The sequence below is a fragment of the Saccopteryx leptura genome, chromosome X (genome assembly GCF_036850995.1).
Source record: "Saccopteryx leptura isolate mSacLep1 chromosome X, mSacLep1_pri_phased_curated, whole genome shotgun sequence".
NCBI classification, from domain to species: Eukaryota; Metazoa; Chordata; class Mammalia; order Chiroptera; family Emballonuridae; genus Saccopteryx; species Saccopteryx leptura.
In genome coordinates this window covers 124,313,963-124,339,422 of record NC_089516.1, presented here as the reverse complement: position 1 = coordinate 124,339,422, position 25,460 = coordinate 124,313,963, and the positions used below count along the sequence as shown (strand labels likewise).

The window sequence follows — 25,460 nt, the reverse complement described above, 5'->3', positions numbered from 1 at the left end:
GAGAGAAGTGGGGTAGGAGCAGGAAGCATCAACTCCCATATGTGCCTTTACTATGCAAGCACAGAGTTTTGAACCACCAACCTCAGCATTCCAGGTTGATGCTTTATCCACTGTACCACCACAGGTCAGACTACCTGGGAATAAATTTAAACAAGAAAGTGAAAGACGTGTATATTGAAAACTATAACACATTAATGAAAGAAATGAAAAGAAGACACAAATAAATGAAAAGATAGTCTGTGCTCATGGATTGGAAGAATCAATTTTGTTAAAATGTCTAGACTACTCAAAGCAATATACAGATTCATTGCAATCTCTATCAAAATTTCAATGGCTATTTTCAAAGAAATAGAACAAATAATCCTAAAATTTGTATGGAACCACTAAAAAACAAAAACAAACATACAGACAAAAAAACCTCACCCTAAATAGCAAAAGCAATCTTGACAAAGATGAACAAAGTTGGAGAAATCATGCTTCCTAATTTCAAAATATGCTATAAAGCTATAGTAATTAAAACAGTATGGTAGTGGCATTAAAAACAGATCCATAGATCAATGAAACAAAATAGAGAGCAGAGAAATAAGGCCACACATATATGGTCAATTAATTTATGACAGAGTAGCCAAAAATATACAGTGGAGAAAAGACAGTCTTTTCTTTTCTTTTCTTTTCTTTTGTATTTTTCTGAAGCTGGAAACGGGGAGAGACAGACAGACTCCTGCATGCCCCCGACTGGGATCCACCTGGCACGCCCACCAGGGGTGATGCTCTGCCCACCAGGGGGCGATGTTCTGCCCCTCCGGGGCGTCACTCTGCCACGACCAGAGCCACTCTAGCGCCTGGAGCAGAGGCCAAGGAGCCATCCCCAGCACCCAGGCCATCTTTGCTCCAATAGAGCCTTGGCTGCGGGAGGGGAAGAGAGAGACAGAGACGAAGGAGGGGGGGTGGAGAAGCAAATGGGCGCTTCTCCTATGTGCACTGGCCGGGAATCGAACCCAGGTCCCCTGCATGCCAGGCCGTCACTCTACCGCTGAGCCAACCGGCCAGGGCCAGTCTTTTCAATAAATGGTGTTGGTAAAACTGAATAGCCACATGCAAAAGAATAAAACTTGATTATTATCTTACACCATACACAAAAATTAACGAAAAATGGTGAAAGACTTGAATGTAGGACCTGAAACCATAAAACTTCTAGGAGAAAATATAGCCGGTAAACTTTTTGACATAGATCTTGGCAATGATTTTTTTTATCTGACACCAAAAGGAAAAGCAATAAAAGCAAAAATAAATTATTGGGACTACATCATACTTAAAAGCTTCTTCACAGAAAAGGAAACCATCAACAAAATAAATAGGTGACCTACTGAATAGGAGAAAATATTTGCAAATCTTATATGTGATAAGGGACTAATATCCAAAATATATAAAAAATTCATACAACTCAATAGCGAAAAACAATCTTTTTTTTTATTTATTCATTTTAGAGAGGAGAGGGAGAGACAGATAGGAGAGACAGAGAGAGAGAAGTGAGGGAGGAGCTGGAAGCATCAACTCCCATATGTGCCTTGACCAGGCAAGCCCAGGGTTTTGAACCGGCGACCTCAGCATTTCCAGGTCGATGCTTTATCCACTGCGCCACCACAGGTCAGGCCGCGAAAAACAATCTTATTAAATTGTGCAGAATATCTAAACAGACATTTTTTTTTAAAATTTTCTGAAGCTGGAAATGGGGAGAGACAGTCAGACAGACTCCCACATGCGCCCGACCAGGATCCACCCAGCACGCCCACCAGGGGGCGACGCTCTGCCCCTCCAGGGTTTCGCTCTGTTGCGACCAGAGCCATTCTAGTGCCTGGGGCAGAGGCCAAGGAGCCATCCCCAGCGCCCGGGCCATCTTTGCTCCAATGGAGCCTCAGATGCGGAAGGGGAAGAGAGAGACAGAGAGGAAGGAGAGGGGGAGGGGTGGAGAAGCAGATGAGCGCTTCTCCTGTGTGCCCTGGCAGGAATCGAACCCGGGACTTCTGCATGCCAGGCCGACGCTCTACCACTGAGCCAACCAGCCAGGGCCCTAAACAGACATTTTTCTAAAGAAGACATAGAAATGGCCAACAGGCACATAAAAAAGATTTTTAATATCATTAATCATCAGGGAAATGTAAATCAAAACCACAATGAGATATCACCTCACACCAATTATCAAAAAAATGAGAGATAACAAGTGTTGTTGAGGATGTGTAGAAAAGGGAACCCTTGTGTACTGTTGGTGGGAATATAAATTACTACAGTGACTATGAAAAACAGTATGAAGTTTCCTCAAAACGTTAAGAATAGAACTACAATATGATCCAGCAATTCCACTTTTGAGTATTCAAGGCAAACAAAAATATTAACTTAAAAGATATGTACCCCGTGCTCACTGCATTTACAATAGCTAAGATATGGAAACAAACTAAGTGTCCATTGACAGATGAATGGATAAAGAAATTGTTATACACACACACACAATGGAATATTATTCAGTTGTAACAAATAATTTGTGACAACATGGATGGACCTTGAGGGTATTATGCTAAGTGAAATAAGTTAGATAGAGAAAGACAAATACCATACAATCATTCTCTCATGTGGAATCAAAAAATAAAAAATTAAAAGAAGCTCATAGATACAGAGAACAGAGGAGTGGTTGCCAGAGTGAGGGAGGGAGGGTGGGAGAAACAAGTAAAGGGGATCAAAAGGTAAAGAGAAAAAAAAAATAAAGACTGTGCATTACTGAGCAACAACAATAACAACAAAAGGAATGTAGCCCAAATAATAAGACTATTGAAATGACAAAAATTGTTTAGTTAAATAAAGTTTAACTCTAGCCAATAGAGCTAAAAAGACAAATACTTAGTAATGAGACAGTAAAACTTCATGTTCTCTACTAGTGCTTAACCAAGCAAGGATCATTTGTCATGGAGCTAGTTACTGAGGTATTGACTAAGCAGCTGGCCTCTTTTGCTGTTTTTTCAAGTTCCTGTTAAGTACAAATATTGATCAACTTACAACCTATGCAACTTATGAGCATTTGACTTTACAACCACAATCGCTAGCCACGACTGCTCCGCATCTGGCAGCGCGAGCGTTGCCCAGCTGGGTGTTCGACAGTGCGGACCAGCTTCTGGCAGCACTACCATCTCCGCATGCACCATTTCAACTGTTATCTCAGACTTGGTACAGCAATTTGTGTTTTGTGTCTTGGATATTTTTCATCAAACACCTTCCAAGATGTCTATCAAAAGGAAACTGTCTTTGCAAATATTAAACCAGTTGTACTGATAATGCAGTGTTTTACTTAAACCTGACGAATGTAAAAATAAGAAACAAAATGGTGTAGAGATGATACAAATGGCAAAAAATGAACAAAGAAAATTATGATATATAACAATAATGAAAGAAAATGATAAAATATGACTTAAAATTTTTATAACAGCATTTCACAGTACTGTACATATAGCCTACTCAACTTACGACCAAATCGTGTTATGACCAGTCTGTCAGAACCAATCATGGTTGTAAGTCGAGCACTAGCTGTAGCTCTAGAGACAGCTTTGAGGCTCTTCTTCAATACTTTTTGCTGTTACTGAACTTTGCTCATTAATTTAGCTTATGTCTTAGGAAACAAAATGGATAAGTAATATTGGCGAGGCTCTATTTATGAGGTGCTCCAGAAGGGCTGCATTGTGGAGTGAAGGGTCCTGTGTCCAATGACTGCGACAGCCATTTTAAGTGCCTTCACAGCCCACTGGGGCGCTGCTCAGACAGTGAATAAGGTCTCCATGCTGGGAAAGCATGGAGGGAAAAACAGGAAATGGGAGTTACTTAGACCTAGATCCCAGTCCTGACTTTTTGCCATCCGCTTTCTGTATAACCATGGGGCAGTCTCTATTCCTTTCTGGGCCTCTGTTTCTTTATATGTATACTGAAGGGTTGGGCTTTTTCTATTATGAGATTTCTCTGATTACTGGCCAGGTTCATCATTCTTCAAATGTCTTCTTCCCATTTCACTTCTTACATTATTCCAGTAAAAACAATCACTACAATTGGGGGTGGAGGGAGCTCACAATTTTGTTATTTCTGTTAGTATGGACCCATCTAAGAACATGCCAGACAAGTTGTAATGATTTTGCCCAAATGAAAGTATCCAAATAAGGACACGTGATATGTATCATAATCCAGAGTCCAGAGTGATTATTAGTATGCCTATATAGTTCTTTCTGCATTCAATGAAAATTTATGGAGTACGGTACCTAGTCCCCTGGGTTATTGGAAGGATTAAGTTAATCAGTACTTATAAAATACCTGGTAAAGAGCTTGGTTCTCCTACTAAGGTCAACAGTGTATAAATGTTATATATTTTTATAAGAATTTGTGTATATGTCTTACCAATACTATGAGATAATATGACTATGTGTTCTCACTAGTAGTACTGCTGCCTAAAGCAAATATAGGGGGTCCTCATGTTATGACAGTCTCTACATATAATGTTTTGAGTTTACAATGCTCACTCCCATAAAAACTTTAAAAAATTGAGACGTGTGAGTTTCGGCTTCCACCATTAACATCATACTTACAGACTACGTAGGCGGACTAGTTTGGTTGCGTGTGGCAGAAGAATATGCAGTACAGTGTACATACAGTACAGTACAGTGGTACCTTGAGATACAAGGAGACCAACATACAAAAATTTTAAGATACGAGCTCTGGCTCAGTCCATATTTTTGTTCGAGATCCGAGCAAAATTCTGAGATATGAGTCGTGATTTGGGAAGCTGCCACTAGTTGGCGTGTTGGCACACGGGTTCAGCATCGGCAGCACACCAACATCTTGTTCTTTCTCACGTGTTACCCGCAGAATCAAGTCAAATCTCGTGCACTGTACTCATTCTTGCATAATTTTTGCATTTTTTACTAACTATTTTTGTGCTATCATGGGGCCAAAGAAAGTGAGTGTGGCCAGGACATGGAAACAACCAAAAATCCCGTCAATAGATGACTGGATAAAGAAGATGTGGCACATATACACTATGGAATACTACTCAGCCATAAGAAATGATGACAGCGGAACATTTACAGCAAAATGGTGGGATCTTGATAACATGATATGAAGCGAAGTAAATCAGAAAAAACCAGGAACTGCATTATTCCATACGTAGGTGGGACATAAAAGTGAAACTAAGAGACATTGATAAGAGTGTGGTGGTTACGGGGGGGAGGGGGGAATGGGAGAGGGAAAGGGGGAGGGGGAGGGGCACAAAGAAAACAAGATAGAAGGTGACAGAGGACAATCTGACTTGGGTGATGGGTATGCAACATAATTGAACGACAAAATAACCTGGACTTGTTATCTTTGAATATATGTATCCTGATTTATTGATGTCACCCCATTAAAAAAATAAAATTATTAAAAAAAAAAGAAAGTGAGTATAAAGGACAGTCCTGAGAAGAAGAAGAGAATGATGTCAACAGAAGTTAAGCAAGGGATTAGTAGTGAAAGGAGGAGGTAGAGTCGGAGGAAGTGATTTCTACAAGTGAAATTAAAGACATGCTGACAATGTGGGAGAAGCTTTCAAGTTTCATTGAAAAGAAATACCCAGAAAAGGTTTCAACTGGTCGTGCTTCAGCACTTTTTAATGACACTTGTCTCATTTCCGTAACATTTTAAAAGGCAGGCAAAAGCAAACCTCTTTGGATAGATTTTTATTCAAAAGCCCTGCAAGTGAAAGGGCTGAAAGTGCAGCTAAAAAGGCAAAAACAGGTGATGATTAAGTAAAAAATATGTAATGTTAAGCTTAGGTTAAGTTTAAAGTTAAGAAAGTGCATTTTTTTTACAATTAAGTTTTTGTGGTTTCATTTTAAGTAAAGAAAATGCAGTTTTAGTTTACATTTAGTGTTAAGAAAGTGCAGTTTTAGTTTACGTGTCTACAGTGCCTGCATCCCTTCCTCCCTCCCTCCTCCTCTGCCATTCACCTCCGTTAGCCGCACTCGTCTGTCTCCAAGGTAAGAATACAGTACTAAATTACACTTTCTTCTTTTATTTCATATATTTTGTTATGCATTGATAAAGTATACATGTGTGTTTCTTAATTAAAAACGTCTTTTTTCATAATTTAGGATGGTTTGGGGATGTTTCACAGGGCTGGAACAGATTAAATCTATTTCAGTTATTCTAAATGGGAGAAATTTGTTTGATATACGAGTTGACTGACTTATGAGCTTGATTACAGAATGAATTAAACTCATATCTTAAGGTACCACTGTATATTTATGTCCTTTCCTTTTTCTGTGGCTTAGTTGTCTTTTTTTGTCCTACATTATGATTTTACAACTGTGTTAGGATAGGTAAGTAACTTAGGCTAGGGTGTGTTTCAACTTACACCAAAATTTGGGTTACGTCATTGTCATAGGAATGGAACTATGTCGTAACCAGAGGACCTCCTGTACTGTAGTAACAGAAAAAAGTGAGAAAAAAATGAATGTAATTTTTTTTTCTTATCTTTATTCCTGTGGTTGGCTTGCACACTGGACGGGGCACTGCATGATGGGAGAGAGTGACCTGTTGGGAGGAGGAAGCTGGAGAGGCAGGAGAACCTGCAGAAGGTGCTGGAGAGACTGGGTCAGGTGACTCAGGATTGCCTCAGAAACATGCAGGAGACGCTGGAGATGATTCTACCTGTACTACAGATGTTTCATCTCAAGAAGCAGCTGATGTAGAGGGTACGGGATCTGTTATAGGCCTCTCTACCTTCCTAAAGAATTTTCCCAGGCTAGTCTGGAAGGTTGATGACTTCTTCTCTTCCAAAATCTGCCTGTATAGCATTGCAAGGCATCCACAACAGCTCTGAAGACCTTACTGAATCTGTCATCGCTGGGGTCCTCAACCTGAAGTTCTGCCAACCCATCCTCTACCATAGAAAACCTTCTGCCAAACCCTTGGTAGTAAATCTCTTGGGTTCTGAGGTTTCTATCTCTTCTGATCTCTTTACAAGGTCTAATTTCATTTCCACGGTGACGGCTTTCTACTTCTTTGAAGCAGTACCATCTGAAGATTCTGACTTTCATTTAGGAGCCATGATAAGGGCCAAAAAGTTGCCAAACCAAAACAAACAGAACACTTTTAACAGTCCAAAAAGGCATAGGTAAGCGTACTGGGGGACACCAACTCCCTCACTTTCACGGCAAGTTACTGCATATTCTTCTGCTGCATGCAACCAAACTAGTGTGCCCATGTAGTCCATAAGTATGATGTTAATGGCAGAAGCAGAAGCACTCACGTCTCAATTTTTCTAAGTTTTCATGGGAGTGAGAGTTGTAACTCGAAATGTCGTATGCTGAGACTGCCATAACCCGAGGATCCCCTGTACTATCTCTTTTTTCAGATGAGGAACCCAAGCTCAGAAAGGCTAAATAATTTTCTTGGAGTTACTTACCTATTTAGTGGCAGAGCTGCCTTATTCCAGAACCCATGTGCTTAATTACCAGGCCTCACTGTTTCCAAATTTGATTCAAGACAGTATAAGTTAGGTGTTAGAAGTGCAAATCAAGTGATATATGGGCCCAGAGAAGTGAGAATTTGCTTCTGGAAACCCAGTGAGGAAAAAGTGTTGTAGGCTTTGAAGTTAGGCAAGCCTGGGAAAATTACTTAACTTCTGTTAGTCTTAGTTGCCTTATCTGTAAAATGGGGATGATAAAAAATAGGGCTACTTCATATAGGTATGAGGTTTAAATGAGTTAATACATGGAAGGTATTCATTACCGTACTTGACACATGGTGTATGCTCAATAAATTTTACCTGTTATCATCATCATCATCATCTTTGGGGACAGGCAGAGGAACAGGCTGCAATAGGATGACGCTCTCATTCTGAGGCTTCAGTGGATGGACCTGCAGGTTGAAAGTTGGGTTGTAAGTTGCCAGAGGGAGTCCCTTTTTAAATTGACTTTGAAGCAAGGTGAGCTCTATGTAGAGCAGTGAAATGAAAGTCGCTAAAATGTCTCCTTGCTCAAAAGAGTGGAAGTTGATATTACCTTGGCATAGGACATTGTTTCCCAAAGGCCCTGTTAAGATGAATACTATCCCTGGGAGGCAAAACCTCAAACCATTATTACTCATTAACTGCTTGGATCAAGTGCATTCCCTGGATCATCAGATTAGCTCCAGCCGAGACTGGTGCTTTTGGGGAATAAGACAGGGAGCAGTTTTGATGGCTACTAAGAATATAAGTATGCATGGATCAGGGCAAAGACAGATCCCTTCCTTCTTGATTAGTTCTAAGTAAGAGGCCAGAAGACAGATCCCAAAGGTGGGGTTGGGGGGGAAGAGGTCATATCAGGAAGAGAAAAAAACTAACATTGAATGAGTAACCAGTGTAGGATGGGAACCATGCTAAATACTTGGCATGCATTATTTCTTCAATCTCCCAACCATAATAAGGTAGGTACTATTATTATTCTAATTTAATAACTGAAGAAACCAAGGCTTGGAGAGGTTAAATAACTTTCCCAAGGTCACACAGCTAACGAATGAGATGAAGGGGTAGAATCTGAATTCAGTTATTTAAAATTTTGAACGCTGAGTTCTTTGAAATATACTGCATTGCTCACTCAAACCCAGAGAACAGAGAGCTGAATGAGTCAACTGGGCAGCATCAACTGGTGGTGATGACATAGGATGCTAAGTAGAACTGAATAGCTCGTGCGTAGTGCTGATGAGGGTGACAAGCCACAGGCTGGCTTCACATAGGTCAGCTATTTCCCTTTTGCCTCCAACAATACACTGAGTCCTAGCCCTATGCCTTGGATTGTCTCCCACCTTGGATAGAAACTGAGTCTGTCCATTGAACACAGGCCTGAGCCATGTGCAGCAATGTACTTCACAGCTGCTTTCTGTCTCAGGGCAAGAGAGTAGGTATGATTTCATGTACTTCCTTCTCACCCCTGAAGAAAGACCCTAAAACATTTATTCTGCTGATATTATCTCAATAGTACCATTTTCTTGAACAAAAAACAGGACAGTTATGCCAACAGTTATTTATTTCTTCAACAAGTAGTTTCTGAGTGCAGACTATGTGGTAAACACTATGCTAGGTGCTACTATTTCAGTGACCTTCAAGTCTAGTGGGTGGAGACAGGCAGGAGCATTGGTCATTTAATTATAATATTGATATGCATGGGAGCCCGCAGGGGTCTCAGAGTGAGCAATCAGAGTTGCATTCCTTGACTCAGGGCCTCAGTTCCAGAAAGGGTACGCTGGTGGCAGACACTCTCCACAGGCCTGCAGAGCACAGTGTGCAGACACAAAAGTGCTCTCAACACATTGCAAGAATAACTGCCAATGAAAGGTACAGCTATAGCTGCTATGAAGAGGGCAAAGTCACCATGGGCAAGAGTAGCCTGATAAAGGAGGAAGATGAGATCTTGGATCTGGGCCTGGAAAAACGGATATAATTTGGTTAAATGAAGAGAAAGATTAGATTAAAACATGATTCTCTGACATGTTCAGCTCTTTAAATCTTGCTTTAAATGCATGCTTTCTATTTATCGAGTGTTGCTTGCCTGGAACACTATTAGTTTGCTATTGTATTTTCCCTTGTGCATTTGAATAATAGATAAGGTAGAGAAAAGGATTATAGAACAAGGAAGAATGAGCTGCTGTAGCTCAGCATGGTCCAATTGAACTTTCTGCAATGATTTAAAGGGTTTATTCTGTGCTGTCCAATGCTCTAGCTACTAGCCACATATGGCTACTGAACAATGAAAATGTGGCCAGTGCGACTGAGGACATGACATTTTTCATTTTATTTTAAACATTGTATCTACTAGCTTGGAAAGCGCAGCTCTGACCACCTAGCAAGCAGTCTATATACACCCCATTAAAGGTATAATTGCATATGAATGCTTCTATTAACCTAGTTACGGGGGACAATCCTTTGGGGGTGCATGGGCTTACTCAATCAATGGTTTGAACATCATGGGTCCTAGAAATGACCCTACAAGTGTTTATTCCCATTGGCACAATGCCTTCAGGTACATTATCTCAGTCACGTGCCAATGCTGAAGGGGGGACTGTGGAGATGAGCATTCCCATGAGACCTGTAAATTTAGGTGACAACAGTACGGTCCTATAGCAGATAAGGGTAGAGATGAGAGGCCAGGTGTTTTTCCCCCCTCGCTGGAAACTCTTTCCAGGGGAAAAGCACGGCAAAGATGATCTCATGCTACCAATACCCGCTGCTCACAGCGTGGGCCTCATTGATGATGGAGTCCTATACTTCATGTATCTGCCTTTTTCCTACTGGACTGTGGCTAATGAGCCACAGACTATTAAGAAGAACCCTATTTCATTCCCTTCCCACTACCCTGATTTAATAAAAAAGAATGTTTTTGAACATTTTATTTATATATTCAAAATTATGTATTGAGCATCATGTCCCAGGTCCTGTTCTAGATGTGGGGATACAGCTATGAACAGATAGAGATCACGCTCTTGTGAAGCTGACAGTTAAGGTGGAGGCTTATAAATAAATTGTGTATGTACTGGATTATTTTAATATTTCAAACATATTTTAGACATATTGAGGTTTCTCCCGTCTTTAGGGCACACGTTCACATTGTCCCCAGTATTTTTTGTGTAAATCTGGACTTGCACTTCAAGCAAACTGCTTGGCCGAATGAAATACGGAAACACCTTTCCATTCAGTCTTTTAACATGTGTTGAGTGCCACCTATGTGCAGAGTTCGATATTGGGGACTTTGGAGAGATGCAGAAGAATGAGAAGAGTGGGTCCTATGTTAGGGGTTCTGGCAAATGAAGCAGTCCCTTCCTTTTGGAGCTCCCAGGCCATAGGAGCTGAAAAGAGTCAGGAAAGGCAAACAGCGTCAGGACCCACTCACAAAGGGGAATCCCAAGCGCATGCAATATGAATCTAGTCCAGACAATTTGAAGTTGGGTAAATTGCCTTCCTCTTGCAATGATGGGAAACAAGAAAGGGAATGCCAAAGGGGCTGCTGCATGGCCCAGTAGTGAGGAGGAACCAGGGGCAGCCCCTCCTGGAGCATTTGTTATCCTGGCAAGTCTTCCCGATAAGATGGGATCTGAGGTGCCGCCTGAAGAATGGCAAACTCAGGGGCAAGGTGGGCTGAACAGGGCCATTCCAGGCAGTGGGGGCGCTGGGTAATTCAGCAGTCTTGGGCACACACCTGCTCAGTCATCCTCAATACAAACCCAGCTGAAGTTTCAGAGGAGAGGAGATAGAAGGCTAGTGTGTGCTGGGGGGTCTCTGCCAAGCCCTTGCTGATGCAGAGTGGCAGGGAGAGGGAGAGGGTCAGAGATGTTCCCCGTGAATTGGAGCAGCTTGGGCCAGGTCCTTCCCAGAGCGACCGAGTTCCTTGACAGCTGTTAAGGAAGCGAGGTGATAAAGGGTTAAGTGTGCCCCTCCACCGCCCCAAATTCTTCCTGTGTTTGAAATCCTTCGGGTCTCCCAAACCCTCTGGCTCCCAGCCAGGCAAGCATTGTCCAGGAAGTGGTGTGGGTTGTCGGAGCGGCTGTGCAGCCTTTGTTGTGGGGCCACTTCGAGGTTCCCGCTAGAGCCCTGGCTGGGGCTGCAGAGTGCGTGCCGGGAGAGGGGCGGTGTGGGAGGCTTGCCCCCTCTCCCTCTTCCTGGCCCCCCTTCCAGCCGTCCAGATGACCACATGACCAAGTGGGCTCTCGGCCAAACCACAGGCTACAAAATGCAGCCCCTACAGCGAGCAGGGAGCATTCTCCCTGGCAGCCTGGACCACGGGCAGCTGGAGGCACGGCTGAGCAGCCAGCCACTTGGAAAGAGCTCACTGCCGCCCCCGGAGCCCCTGAGGCCAGTTTGGCAGCACTGTCCGCGCAAGGGAGGGAGGCTGAAAGCGACCGCAGGCGGCAAGCGCGCGCAGCCCGCCAGCCGGCGGCGCGGCCCGAGAACCCCGCGAACTCCGCGCCCACCAGCCTGCACAAGCCGTGGCTCGTGCCTTTCTTGGCCTGCGGACGCCGGACCTCTCAGCATCCCCGCCTCCTGGCCAGGCCAAAGGAGCAGCATGAATCCGCGGCTCTGGGTGCAGGCGCTCCTGCTGCTCTGGCTCTCCCTGACCGCGGTGTGTGGAGGTGAGTGCGTGCCTTCCGTACGCCCGCGCTCCCGCTGCCGCGCTCTCTGCCTCCTGGAGCAGGGCGCCGGCTGCCAACTGACAGGGCGCCCCCGGCCAAGGAGTGGCTGGCTGCGGCCCTGGGCATCACCAAACCGGAGCCTTGCCCCAAGGTGGATGCCTCTCACAGTGCTGGGAGCTCAGGGCCGTAGGAGCACTCTCCGCGTCTCGCGCCCACATCTCACGTGGTGGAGGGTCCCGGGGTGGGGGGCACGTCCCGCTCCCTTCTTGGGTCAATGCGCGGAACTGACCTGAGCCCATTGGGCTGGGCTCCCTCGTGGAAGGTCTTCCGGACCCTGGAGGTTAGGAACCGCGGGCTTCTCTGGTCTGAGGGCCCGGGCCACTGGAGATGATGTGCCAAGATGCAGACGTGACACTTGTTGCATAGGCAGGAGCGGGCGGCAGGGGCGGCAGAGTGGAGCCCAGCTCCTGCTCCTTTCAGCCTGCATGTGAGCAGAGGGAGCTTCCAAGAGGCCAGGTCAGGCTGATCTTCTCCTCCCTTACTCCAAGGTCCTGTCTGGTCTGTTTCGCTCCTGCACAGGAGACACGCAGACTCTGTTCTTCGATGTCCTGACTTAAGGCCACCCCTTTGCCCCAAGCACAGGCATGCTTCACCTTAGTCCCACTGTCTCCAGGCACCAAACCAGGAAAAAGTGCCTAACCTGACACCTCCATGCAGCTCAGGGAGGAGTCCTTTTGCCCCCACCTGCATCACATCCCCTGCCTCGTATACTTGGCACTGGCGCTCCTTTGCCCTCCCTAAACCCCATCTGTCCAACTCTAGGCTGCCTGTCCTCTGTGTGTCAGTGTGTCCTGAGGCTGCCAGCTCCTACCTCCAGCTGCCACAGTCCTGTGACCTGGCTGTTACTGCTGCCTGTCTGGCACCACAGAAGAAAAGGCGAAGACCAGGTGGACTAATGCCAGTGCCAGCGCTGGAGTCACAGGAGGTGGGAGCGGAAGGGAGAACAGGCAGGGCAGCAAGTTTCCTAGAGGAAGGGCACAGGGCCCCACTTGGTTCCAGACCCTTCAGAGCAGGAGGATGACCTGTAGCCCAGGACCCTCTGAGGGGCCTGGTGGGGCTCTACCTCTCTCTTTGTCGGCCTCCTCCTTTCTCTGCTCCTGTCTCATGGCACTGCCCTGGTTTTAGGAGCACTGCCTGGCTTCTTGGAAAGGTGCCAGTTGAGTCTGGCGTCACCTGCCTTCAGCTGGCTGTCCTGTGGTCTTTCTCTCCGGACCCGAGCTCTGCGTCAGCCACCTTCTTGGTGAGAAGGGAGCAGGCTTTTTCCTCAGGAACTCCTGTTAAGCAGGCATTGGTGGGAAGGGAGTACAATTTCTGAATGAAAGACACCACCTGGGCCTGTCCTCCATGAGCCTACCATTCAATGCGGTTGGCAAGACAAGACACCCACCTGATACCACTGCTGGTAAAGAATCAAGAGGATGCCTTTAGGGAAGAAAGAGTGGGTGCAGAGAGGGCGTTCCAGAGGAAGCTGGGGCTGCTGGCCTGCATACCGGGTGCTTCCTCAGAGTCCGTGGGGAGAACCATGGCCGACTGCCACCACTAGAACCCTTCCTGGGCCCAGCAGGTAGGGAAGTCCGGGGGGAGGGGAGAGCTGGTTTCAAAGAGAGGGAACACTGTGGCCTAGACCCTGTCACTTGTTGCTTCAGTTTACCATTTTTCTTAAGCCATCTATCTTTATCCTGTTTGGGTGAATTCGTTGCCTTCACATTTTGTTTATGCCTAGCACAGAAAACTTCCAGGGTTTCCACTGCTTTATCCACCCATGACCTCACCTGGAGCCGAGGAAGGGCACCTTCGTACAGGTGGCAGCCAACCAGGGCTCCAGGTACCTGTACCCTGTTCCTCCTGCCTTCCGTCCTGGGTCGGAAACGGGAACCCCAGAACCACCTTGCCCTTTGCCCAGACCTGCATGGTCTCCCCAACCAGAGTCTCCAGTCATAATCCCAGGCCTGAAATCACGCTTCCCCCATAACACACTCTGTCCTTACTTGGAATGTCCCCTCCTCCTCCACCAGTACACACATGCTCCTCCACTGCCTCCTGACCTGGGATACACTTTGCTCTTCTGAGTCTGAGAGCTGCTGGGCCAGGGCCAAGTGTTCCTTGGTCTTTGTCTAAGTACCTCTCTTTCTGTCCTTCTCCTCCCCCTCCCCTGCCCCAGCTCAAAGCCTGCAGTCACAGTGATAGTATGAGAGCAGTCTACTGTACCCCTCCCACTCAGGGTGGGGGCATCACCACACCGTCCCCAATTCCTATGTGCTAAGCAGCCATGTAACTTGAGTCAGGCCTCTCAGTGGCAAAGGACTAATGCAAGTGAAGTGGAAGGCCAGGTGGCCAGAGCAGAATGTGTCCAAGGCCAGCTATGCTGGCATAAGAAGTTTGCTCAGGGCACTGGGGTAAGGGATTGGGCAAATGAAGGAGGCTTCCTCCTGTGACACATGCAGGACCCTGAGTAGAGGAGGGGACATAGCCAGCAGTGTCCCTACCAAATCACCCATGTGGGCTTTTAGAGCAATCATAAGATAGGCTGGATGACAACAGGAAAAACAGGTGTGTCATTCCTGGTGAGGCTGGTGTGTTCCTGAAAAGCCACATGTACCTCTTCGTACACTGGCAGACCTGGAGTTCAGGCTGCCTGAAAATCAAACCCTGTTGACCCCTGACTGTGGTTCTCAGTGCAGAGATGCTGGGGCTTCACTGCTGATGGAGCTTTGGAGAGCAAGTCCCTCTAGGCTGGAGATTCTTTGGGGGATTGCTCCAGCATCTTTTTAAGTAGCAAATGAGTTGAAAGAAACTACTTAAGTGCACTGAGAATGGTTCCCATTTATAAAGGGGAATTCTTTTGTATAGCCAGGACCTGTGCTGTGATGAGAATCAACAGCTTCTAAAAGTCCCTTTGGACAGGATAAAGCCAGGGTTTCAGGTGTCAGCTTATCTTAGGGTGAGCCACACTCAGAATCAAAAGTAGGAAACAGGTGGATGATGGGATCAGGGTGCAGGAAGATCTGCAAACTTCCGGCTACAAAGACAGTGAACCCCTCACTTGTTGGGATGCAAGATGCCAGCGGCTTCTGAGTGGCTGCTCTCCTGGGGCTGGCTGAGTGTTCAGTCAACTCAGGGAGTTCTTCTCTCCAGGCTTAGAGTTTAGGCACCTCCCTGGCCAAAATTTGTGCCACCGTCCTCATTCCTTATCCTGTTTCTCTGCCTACACCCTCCTCAAGAACCCATTACTCCTAGCCCTTCTTCCCACCAACACTCACAGTCCTGGATGCTGAGCGTTTGGAGATGATACTCTCCCATCTAGGCACTGTGCCTCTCTTCTCCATGCCTACTGTACTTCTGGAGCCGTAGCCTGGGCCATTGCCTCATGGCTGCTCCACCTTTAGTAGTTGGCAGGTATGCAAGAACCAAGGAAGGTCTGACTTATATTGTCAAGGCTACTAGGGTCTTTTCCTGTGCCTGGCCCCACCCTCAGCGCAGTGCTTCTTTCCCAAGTGTTTCTGTGGCACTGACTCCTCATTGACATCACTCTTATTGTCCTCAGTGGGCAGGGAGAGCCTTGAGGGGAATGAGCCTTCTTCCCAAAACACAGGGAAGAAGCTGAAGCAGCTTGGGTAGGGGACTTAAGTGAAGATCCTTCTTCCCCCTCCCTGGCCCAGACCCTTTCTATGACAGAAGCAGCCTACTGGTCCCTGTCCATGCCTACTGCCCTAAAGTGCAAATCTAATTTGTATTTTAATTCTCATTAGCTGACGGGTTTAGGGGAGGAGCTGACATAGTAACCCACTTTGACCAGAAGCATGACTGGTAAACAGCAGGGTTGTGATGGGCCTGTGACTTTTCTGAGGAAGGAAAGTGGAGAACTAAAGTATGCATGTGTGTGCAATGAGTGTGCATGCCTGGGTGGGAAGCAGCTGACCCCGGGAGCTGGGGCACGGAGGGCGCTCAGGACAAACCTCACCTGCTTTGGGCCCAAGAAGAGGAAAATTGTGTGCAATTGGAGGGGTAATCACAGGAGACCGGGAACCAAGGAAGGATGCTGGCAGCTAAGGGGGCTGTTACATGGAAAGTGTGAACTAGCGGTGGGGATTCTTAGATAGATGGAACTAGGGCTGAGGGTCAGGGATGTAGCTGAAGATAAATCCAATGGTGTTGTGAAAGAGAGGCTGGGATTTTTGTCGTTGGAAGCCATATTTCTACGTGGCAGCCCCACATTGGGCATTGCATGAGTACTCTGCCAGTTGGCCTTTTGCCCAGCACCGCCTTTTCTCTCCAACCCTTCCTTGGCTGGACTGCATCCTCCATGAGAGCAGGCCCATGTGCCTTCTCCCTCATTTAAACCAAGAACACCCAGAACCACTTGCAGTCTGCTGTCAGGGCTTGGTCTGGCATCAGAAAGCTTCTACTGTAAGCCAAGCATGAACAGATGCAGAGCAGGGTCCCAGAGAGCAGAACAGAAGCCAACTGGTATTTAAATGGCAGGAATTTACATTAGACACAGGATGGGGGTGTGATATGAGGATGAAAGGAGATAGAGCACCTGATGGGGAGGTGCCATCTGCAGCAGCCCGTCCCCCTCCTCATGCATAGACTTGCTGCTTCAGGTGCCCGTTCATTCATTTGTTCACTCATTTATTCATGTGATTTTTTACATGAATAAAATAAATCTGGTCACATGCTGAGTAGAACCCAGCATAAGGCACACATAAGAGTGAGAGGAATCCCCAGCCATACCCACAGGGTGCCATAGGAGAAGTGAGCCTAGGAGATGGCTAAACACTGATGATTTTCCAGGGGTGAGGTGTGACCTCTTCAGTACTCAAAAGTGGGCCACTGCAAAGTGAAGGACCTAGGAGTACAACGACATGATGTTTTGGATTGGCTTTGAAATACTCAAGCAAAGAAAAAAGGAAAGGGATATGTGACTCCATCTGGATAACTTGGATCTGGGTGATGGGTCTGTGGTGGTAGAGGCATTCACTTCACTGATGTGTTGTATGCTTGAAATGTTTTAAGGGTATCAGTTGCAAGGGTTTGACGGGGGGCTTTACTGTTTGCTGAGCCCCAGCCAAAGACAGGCATAATGCCCCAAACTGTACCACCTGAATCATGTTTTAAAGAGAGAACAAGTTTGTGCCTGTCAGAAACCTGATAGAACTATATAAAGCAGTGTTTTTCAGCCTCTGGACAATGGACCGGTCTGCCAGAAATTTAGTGCCGGTTCACGAAAGAGTTAACCACCCTGATTTTGTGTGAAGATTATCGTCACAATGATCTTAGTTGAATTTTTTATGTTCAGGGTGATTTCTGCCTTAGCAGTCCTATTTTCACTAGTCCCCAGGAGTAAAAAGGTTGAAAATCACTGGTCTAAAGGACGTAAACTCAGCTCCATAAATTTCAAGATGTGAGAAGTGATTTGCATTTGCACCCAGGACAGGGTAAAAATTGCACACTGTTCATCAAGACAGAAGACAAAAACAAAGAAAAGCTACGAGGAATGTCACCTCATGGCGAGGTTGTTCCTTACCACAAGCCTGTGGTCTGTGGTTCCCTGCCCATTTGAATGAATCTTTCTGCTAACAACAGGCTTTCTCCTTCTTGCAGGGCCCCTGCTTCAGCCTCCTGCCGGAATGGGGCTGGAGGAAGGCAATGTCCGCCACCTGGTGCAGCCCAGAGGGTCCAGGAATGGACCAGGACCCTGGCAGGGAGGTCGGAGAAAATTCCGCCGCCAGCGGCCACGCCTCTCTCATAAGGGCCCCATGCCTTTCTGAAGCAGGTACTTGAGCCTTTGGATGGTGTGGAAGGGCTGGGAGGGGGGTCAGCCTGAAAACTGGGTGACCCTGTGCTTATTACTGGCCAGACACCTGCTCTAAGCAATCCTGGCATCACACACATGTGTGGGCTTATAAGAACACCAGTCTCGTGCCCTCATTTTCCAGAAGAGGGGGCTGAGGCCCAGAGAGGAGCTTGACATTTGGGGGCCAATCTCTTGGCCCCCTAGGAGTTGAATGTTAACTCCCTTCCACCCTGGGGTTGGGCAGGCTGGTCTAGTTGGAGAGTTCTAGAAGTCCTAGGGCATATGAATGAGCTGGGGAGGGAAGTCCCAGGTATGCAGTGTGGATCCGCACTAGAGAGGGGGAAGGAAGAGGGGAAAGGGAGAGGGGGAAGGGAGAGAAGGAAAGGGAATGGGGGAAGGGAGAGGGGGAGAGAGTCTTTAGGGGTAGCAGGCAGAGAATTGGAAGATAATTGTCCAGAGCATGGGAAGGAGAGAAAAATTAAAGGTGGCAGCTGAGAGAGCAGGGCCTAAGCCTGTCCCTTCCCTTGTAGATAAACAGGGTGGCACCAACTCAGGGGCCTTGGGCTTTAGGTTCAAAGTTTGGAGGAGGGAGCACAGTGAAAGCTGTCTCCTCTCCTTTCTCGGGTAGTTCCTTTGACTTAGGACATGTCAGTGATTTCTCTCTGGTCATTTTGTCTTTTTAGGACTGAAGGGGCCCTCAAGTACTTAACCCCTGCACTTCTCTCTACTCCATAGATTGATCTGCTTCTCTGGAGCCCTTACACCCAGTCGTCTCTCATCTTGCACTTGTCCTAGCTGCTGATGGTCCCAGCTCTTCTCACCCACCAGCCTCCCTGAATGATGCGGTCCTTTCCTGCACCTAGTTCGATGATTCCTTTTTTCTCTCAAGGATCCATTCAGTCCCTCTTCCTAGTCCTTCTCTGGACTGACTTTGGAGACCCAGCACTGGAAGTTCATCCTTCTTCTCTCTGGACCTCTTTCTGCTCTAGTCTCCACTTGTCCCACATAATACCCCCGCCCTCATGCAGCCCTCCCTTCCTCAGGTGTGCCCTAGGGGCTGTGTGGAGACACTCCCTTCCTGAATGGGCTCCAGCTGATCCCAGGTTTTTGTGCCAGTTGGACGCTTCCATAGGCCTCCAAAGGGAAGTTAAGGGATGAGCAATGAGAGACTCCAGTTAGAGGCCAGAGGCCTTGGGATGCAGACAGGCTGTGTTGGGGGGCATTGGAGTGGGAGTTTGGTGCTCTGGTGAAAGGGAGAGTTGTAACATTGGAGAAGAGGAGGAATAGTTTAGTGGCCACTTCCTCATCTCCATGTTTGGCCTTGTTACAGAAAAGGCAAATGAGAGGCAGTAAGTACTCTATCACTTCTTTCACCTTTCTGTGTCCCCTAACACTCCCTCCAACTCACTGCTCCACAACCTACTCTGTCCCCTCACCAGTTAGTTCAAGTTCTAGCTCAGGAGGAAAGGGTGATGGGCCTGAGGTGGCTGATTACCCTCCGTGGAACAAAGGCCAGACAGAAGAGTTTTTGCCAAGAGACAGAATATCAGAGTCAAAAGGAATCTTGCACCTCACCTAGCTCTGCTTCCTTATGCAAACTCTTGTAAAAACAGAGGCCTACATGGAGATAGTGACCTGCTTAGTATCACTGCAGAGCCAGAATGAGGACCCAGGTCTCCCAACTCCCATTTGTTGATGTCCTCTTCCCTCTTGATGTCTTTTCAAAACTTATTAATTGCCTTTTCTGGGGTTGGGCTGGGGGTGGCTGGGAGAAGAGCCAAGAGGGCTGTGAACTGCCCCACGGTGGCAGTAGTATGGGGACAGAGCTGCTCCTGCTTCCCTGGCCTGTACCTGCTGGTTCACTCCCCAACCTGGGCTGAAAAATTCCATAACTGGCCAGCTGACCCATTCCTTCAGCACTGCCAGGTGCCCAGTATTTTTACAGGGGCAGCTCAGGCACCTAGACTACTGTTCCAATCCCAACACTGGTCTTCATGAGTTTGGAGGTGGCCTTAAATATTGGACTCAATAGCCTTCCCTTCACATTGACTAGACCCTCTTTCCCAGTGGCCCTCCCTTTGGGGAAGTGGAGGGGGAGAAGAAGGAAGTGGGGGAGGAAGGGAAAGAGAGAAGAAAGAAAGGAAGGATGGAAAGAAGTGTAGATCTGAGCAGGCTTTCTTCTCAGGGCCCTCCCAGGAGGGAGAAAAGGAGAGACAAGAGCCTGATGGCCACCTATGTATGTTTGGGGGCAGGGGGAGTCAGGGCCCCCCGAGTCCCACAATAATCCCAATGTTGCCTATCCACTTCTCCCCTTTACCTCTGCTGCTGCTACTGCTACTGCTGCTGCTGTTGCTTTCAGTTCCAATCTGGGAAGCCTGGCTGGGCACTCAACCCCCCTGCACTCCTCAGGCTCAGATTAGGGGCTGGCCAGTGTCCACCAAGCCTCTTCTGCCAGTGATGCTCCCACAAGGGGCTGAGCCTTCTTCCTACTCCTCCTCTGTATTTTTTTGCCTCATCAGCTGCCCAAACCTATGGGAAAGGGGAAAAAGGGGGGCTAGGGGGATGACACAGGGCAGCAGAGGGCAGTGAGGGTCTGGGGGCTGGCTGTCTTATTTAATGTGGTTGTGTATGATTCTTATACTAATTTATACAAAGATATTAAGGCCCTTTTCATTAAGAAATTGTCCTCTTCCCATAGTTGTGTTCACTGTGTTTGTAAAGATTGTTCTGTGTAAATATGTCTTTATAATAAAGAGTTAAAGATGACAATTTGCCCTTACTCATAGAGGTTCTGTTCAGAAGAGATGTTTCTGTCCTCTGATGTCCATGTCTCTCCCCGTGCCCACATATTGCATGTGCAAGGCAGTATGCCTGCATCCCAAATCGCTTTCAGGTCAAATGGCCACAAACCAATTTCTCACAAACTCACAAAAGGAATCTCTATGCCTGATGGCCAGTTCACATAAAATTTAGTCCACTTTGAAGTGTTTTGGCATCTGTTTACGTGTCATTAGCATTATTATTATTTTTGCAGTGTCACATAAAAAATTTTTAGAAAGCAATTTAAGAACATTCTGGTTAAAGGTGGGATTTATAATCAACATTATTTTGTATCTTTGGTGGGTGTCTTCTAATTTTATCTACTTTTGGGACTTTTTAGCCAGTTTGCCTTTCTTGGAAATGTTATGTTTCCTGCAATAAATAGATTTGGTAATGACTCCGCATGTATCATTTTATATTTCACAAAGTAGATTTGTTTGATGAATGAGATAGTCTGAAAAATAAAATGCAAGGAGTTCGATACAATTCTGCCCCATCTGTCTCACTTCTTCATGCTTGTTGCCAAAATGCCAATATCTTGTAGAACAGAGAGGAACATTAGGGGCATGCTAATCCAGTTAATCAACTTGTTAGGTGCACACAAGCATATAGGGTACAAAGTAAAACCCAGCAAGAAGGAGCTCAGAGTGATCAAAAAGGTGCATTCAATAAATCTTGTGGGAAATGCTACAGATTTGACAAGTATTTAGTGCTAGAAATAATACAATTTTAAGAGATGGCCTTCAGCAAACTTGCTAAAAAGTCATAAAACTGCTCAATAGGAAATAAAATTAAAAAAGCCATTCACAAGCATACAAAATGATCTCATCATCAACAAAATGGTGTAGATCATGATGGAGTGATTTAAAAATATGACATTATGTCGGAAGTTTTTCTTAAGAAAATTGGTACAAAGTAACTTCTTTCAAAATCACTACCTTAACTTTTAGGCAAACTGGTTGTCAGAGTAATTGGTTTTAGGCAAGGAGTTTTGGGGTGGTCTGGCTTTATGCTGATTCATCTGTTACCTCCCTAATCCCCCCCAAAGCTCTAGTTTCACATGAAACAAAGGAGAAGGAGAAAGTGGCAGGGTAGGACAACTTAACACTGACCCATAAGTGTGTAGCCCTTTAACAGTTTACAGCGCTCTTTAAAAAAAAAAAAATCAACTAATTTTATTAGTCTAACAATTGGGCAACAAAGAATATGATACCCATTGTACAAATAAGAAAACAGGTTCAGAAAGGTGAAATGACTTTCCCAAAGGCTCACAGCCAGTAAATTAATCTAGAGTCTGGACCTAGAATTCTAGAATGCAAACTCTTTTCATGGTACTATAGAAGATCCCCTAATTATAGAGCAGACTTAAGTACAGAGTACATATATATGGTATTCTCAGTAAGTGCAATTGGAATGAATGGCATTGTGTGGACTAATGGGGTCAGGGAAGGGCTAACAGAAGCTGACCAACTAACACTGGCTACAGAAGGTCCAACTGAATTTGGTTACGCGGGGAGGAGGAGGCTGGGCAGTGGAGGTGGTGACATAAAGGAGAAGAAGCCAACTGGATACTAACTAGTCCAATCAACTGGACTAGTCAAATGGATAATGGAGGACTGGAAGTCTGAGCTCCTTGGGGCTGAAGGTGAAGGAAAGAGAACTGGTGTCATGCCAAAAGAAGGCAGGACATATGTATTGCCACCCTTTGGCAATATCTTGACCAAATAAATACAATAGAATCAGAGTACAGGGGTTGTTTTAGAAAATGTAGAGAAATTAAAGGAGCTTGCTTAACTGTTTCTGGACCATAAGTCCTGGACCTAGAGGCTGAAGGGTAGGGGGCAGAGAATCTGAAAAACAACGGGTGATTGAGATCCATTCGAAATTAGGCGGTCTCTGGAATGACAGATTAGGGAGGCAACAGACTCAGACCACACTTGGCATTTCAGGCCCCCAGGTGTGGTGTAAAATGAGCCATAGTCACTTTAGAGCCTAACATTTCAGCCTGTCCCACAAGCTCTCACTGAACTGCTATCTCCAAGTGGAGCTGAGCTCCTCTGTCACAGAGGGAACTATGTGATGTGAACTGAGTGACCTTTCTGAAATAATTACATACAGCTAGTGCTCGACTTACGACCACAATTGTTTCCGACAGACTGGTCGTAACATGATTTGGTTGTAAGTTGAGTAGGCTATATGTACAGTACTGTGAAATGATGTTATAAAAATCTTTAAGTCATATTTTATCATAATTTTCTTTCATTATTTTTATATATCATAATTTTCTTTGTTCATTTTATGCCATTTGTATCATCTCTACACCATTTTGTTTCTTATTTTTACATTCGTCAGGTTTAACTAAAACACTGCATTACCAGTACAACTGGTTTAATATTTGCAAAGACAATTTCCTTTTGGTAGACATCTTGGGAGCGGTTTGATGAAAAATATCCCAGGACACAAAACACAAATTGCTGTACTGAATCTGGGATAACAGTTGAAATGGTGCACGCAGAGATGGCAGTGCTGCAGGAAGCTGGTCAGCACTGTTGTCCGCCCAGCTGGGCAACGCTTGCACTGCCAGACACGGAGCAGTCGTGGCTAGCGATTGTGGTAGTAAAGTCAAATGGTCGTAAGTTGCATAGGTCGTAAGTCGATCAATACCTGTACTTTTATTTTTCAGTCTTAAAGTTTATTCAACAGAAATTTCTCAATGCCAAGTTTCTTTCTGACCAGAGTGAGGCCATAGCAGCTAAATCGCAAACTGAACGCACTGGAAGACTCACTATCTTTTGCTCCTGCCTGAGAAGGGGCTACTGACTCAGCCAGCATTTCTCGGGAAGCCCCAAATGGAAGGTCTCTCCAGGGTTTCTTTGAAAAGTCAGTTTAGCCTTCATACTGCCCAGTACTCAGAGAGGGCGCCTGGTAAGGGACTTCCCTTGCTGCTGCCTTGAACTTCAGCCAAAGGTCAGAGCTGCATCCAGAACATTTCCTTGAAGGTTGCAAATCAAGGATCAGCAAAGTTTTTCTATAAAAGGCCATATTGTAAGGATTTTTGACTTCGTGGGCCATTCAGTGTCTGTCCCAACTATTCCAGTCAGCCATGTCGTGCAAAAGCAGCCATAGACGAAATGTAACCAAATGCATGTGTCTGTGTTCCTACCAAACTTTATAAAAACGGGTGGTGGACCAGTTTGCAGAACCCCGTATCACATGAAATAGCAGCAAGCCCTGCAACTCAGCCCTTGGACCCTTGACTAGGGCCCAAAGGGAAGGCTTACAGTCTGCAGCAAGGTGTAAATTAAGGGGATTAATGAACTGGATATGAGCCAGCCTCCAGGCCATGATATCTGGTAATTATACTAAGAAAAGGCTTTTGCAGTTTTGATTTGCATTTCTCTATTAACTAACAAAGATGAGCATCTTTTCATATATCTGTTGGCCATTTGTATTTCTTCCTGGGAGAAGTGTCTGTTCATGTCCTCTTCCCATTTTTTTATTGGATTGTTTGTTTGTTTGTTGTTGAGTTTTATGAGTTCTTTGTATATTTTGGATATTAGGCCCTTATCTGAGCTGTTGTTTGAAAATATCATTTCCCATTTAGTTGGCTGTCTGTTTATTTTGTTATCAGTTTCTCTTGCTGAGCAAAAACTTCTTATTCTGATGTAGTCCCATTCATTAATTTTTGCCTTCACTTCTCTTGCCATTGGAGTCAAATTCATAAAATGCTCTTTAAAACCCAGGTCCATGAGTTTAGTACCTATGTCTTTTTCTATGTACTTAATTGTTTCAGGTCTTATGTTTAGATCTTTGATCCATTTTGAGTTAATTTTAGTACAGGGGGACAGACTGTAGTCCAGTTTCATTCTTTTGCATGTGGCTTTCCAGTTTTCCCAGCACCATTTATTGAAGAGACTTTCTTTTCTCCATTGTGTGTTGTTGGCCCCTTTATCAAAAATTATTTGACTATATATATGTGGTTTTATTTCTGGACTTTCTATTCTGTTCCATTGGTCTGAGTGTCTATTTTTCTGCCAATACCATGCTGTTTTGATTGTTGTGGCGCTATAATATAGTTTGAAGTCAGGTATTGTAATGCCCCCAGCTTCATTCTTTTTCTTTAGGATTGCTTTGGCTATTTGGGGTTTTTTATAGTTCCATATAAATCTGATGATTTTTTGCTCTATTTCTTTAAAAAATGTCATTGGAATTTTGATGGGAATTGCATTAAATTTGTATATTGCTTTGGGTAATATGGCCATTTTGATTATATTTATTCTTCCTAACCAAGAACAAGGTATATTCTTCCATCTCATTATATCTTTTTCGATTTCCCTTAACAATGGTTTATAGTTTTCATTATATAAGTCCTTTACATTTTTTGTTATGTTTATTCCTAAGTATTTTATTTTTTTTGTTGCAATCGTGAAGGGGATTGTTCTTTTGAGTTCATTCTCAAATGTTAATTTTGTATCCTGCGACCTTACTGTATTGGCTTATTGTTTCTAGTAGTCTTTTTGTGGATTCTTTGGGATTTTCAATGTATAGGATCATATCATCTCCAAAAAATGATACCTTTACTTCTTCTTTTCCGATATGCATGCCTTTTATT

At 45.3% G+C, this 25,460-nt stretch overlaps 1 protein-coding gene and 1 long non-coding RNA gene across 3 annotated transcripts in view; both read left to right on the top strand.

Moving 5' to 3' along the window:
* The window catches only part of LOC136385535 (uncharacterized), a 121,485-nt gene extending 114,370 nt beyond the window's left edge, over positions 1 to 7,115 (top strand). The window contains exon 3 of the long non-coding RNA XR_010747839.1: positions 7,031 to 7,115. This is a non-coding gene — a long non-coding RNA (uncharacterized lncRNA). The remainder of the gene's footprint in view (positions 1 to 7,030) is intronic.
* A 4,704-nt stretch (positions 7,116 to 11,819) lies between these two features.
* APLN (apelin) lies at positions 11,820 to 21,123 on the top strand. 2 transcript variants are annotated; one of them, XM_066356553.1, is made up of 3 exons: positions 11,820 to 12,171; positions 17,836 to 18,007; positions 18,764 to 21,123. In XM_066356553.1, exons 1-2 carry the CDS (start codon positions 12,105 to 12,107, stop codon positions 18,000 to 18,002), a joined length of 234 nt encoding a protein of 77 aa, XP_066212650.1. In that variant the 5' UTR covers positions 11,820 to 12,104; the 3' UTR covers positions 18,003 to 18,007; positions 18,764 to 21,123. The 2 variants fall into 2 exon arrangements, with proteins under 2 accessions (XP_066212650.1, XP_066212651.1); XM_066356554.1 differs by having other exon boundaries at positions 18,712 to 21,123.
* The last annotated feature ends 4,337 nt before the right edge of the window (positions 21,124 to 25,460 follow it).

Bases quoted from the DNA above. Each gene is read 5' to 3' on its own strand.
- APLN (XM_066356553.1), top strand. From the start codon at position 12,105: ATGAATCCGCGGCTCTGGGTGCAGGCGCTCCTGCTGCTCTGGCTCTCC. The intron at 12,172-17,835 runs GTGAGTGCGTGC...TCCTTCTTGCAG, and splicing joins CCTGACCGCGGTGTGTGGAG to GGCCCCTGCTTCAGCCTCCT.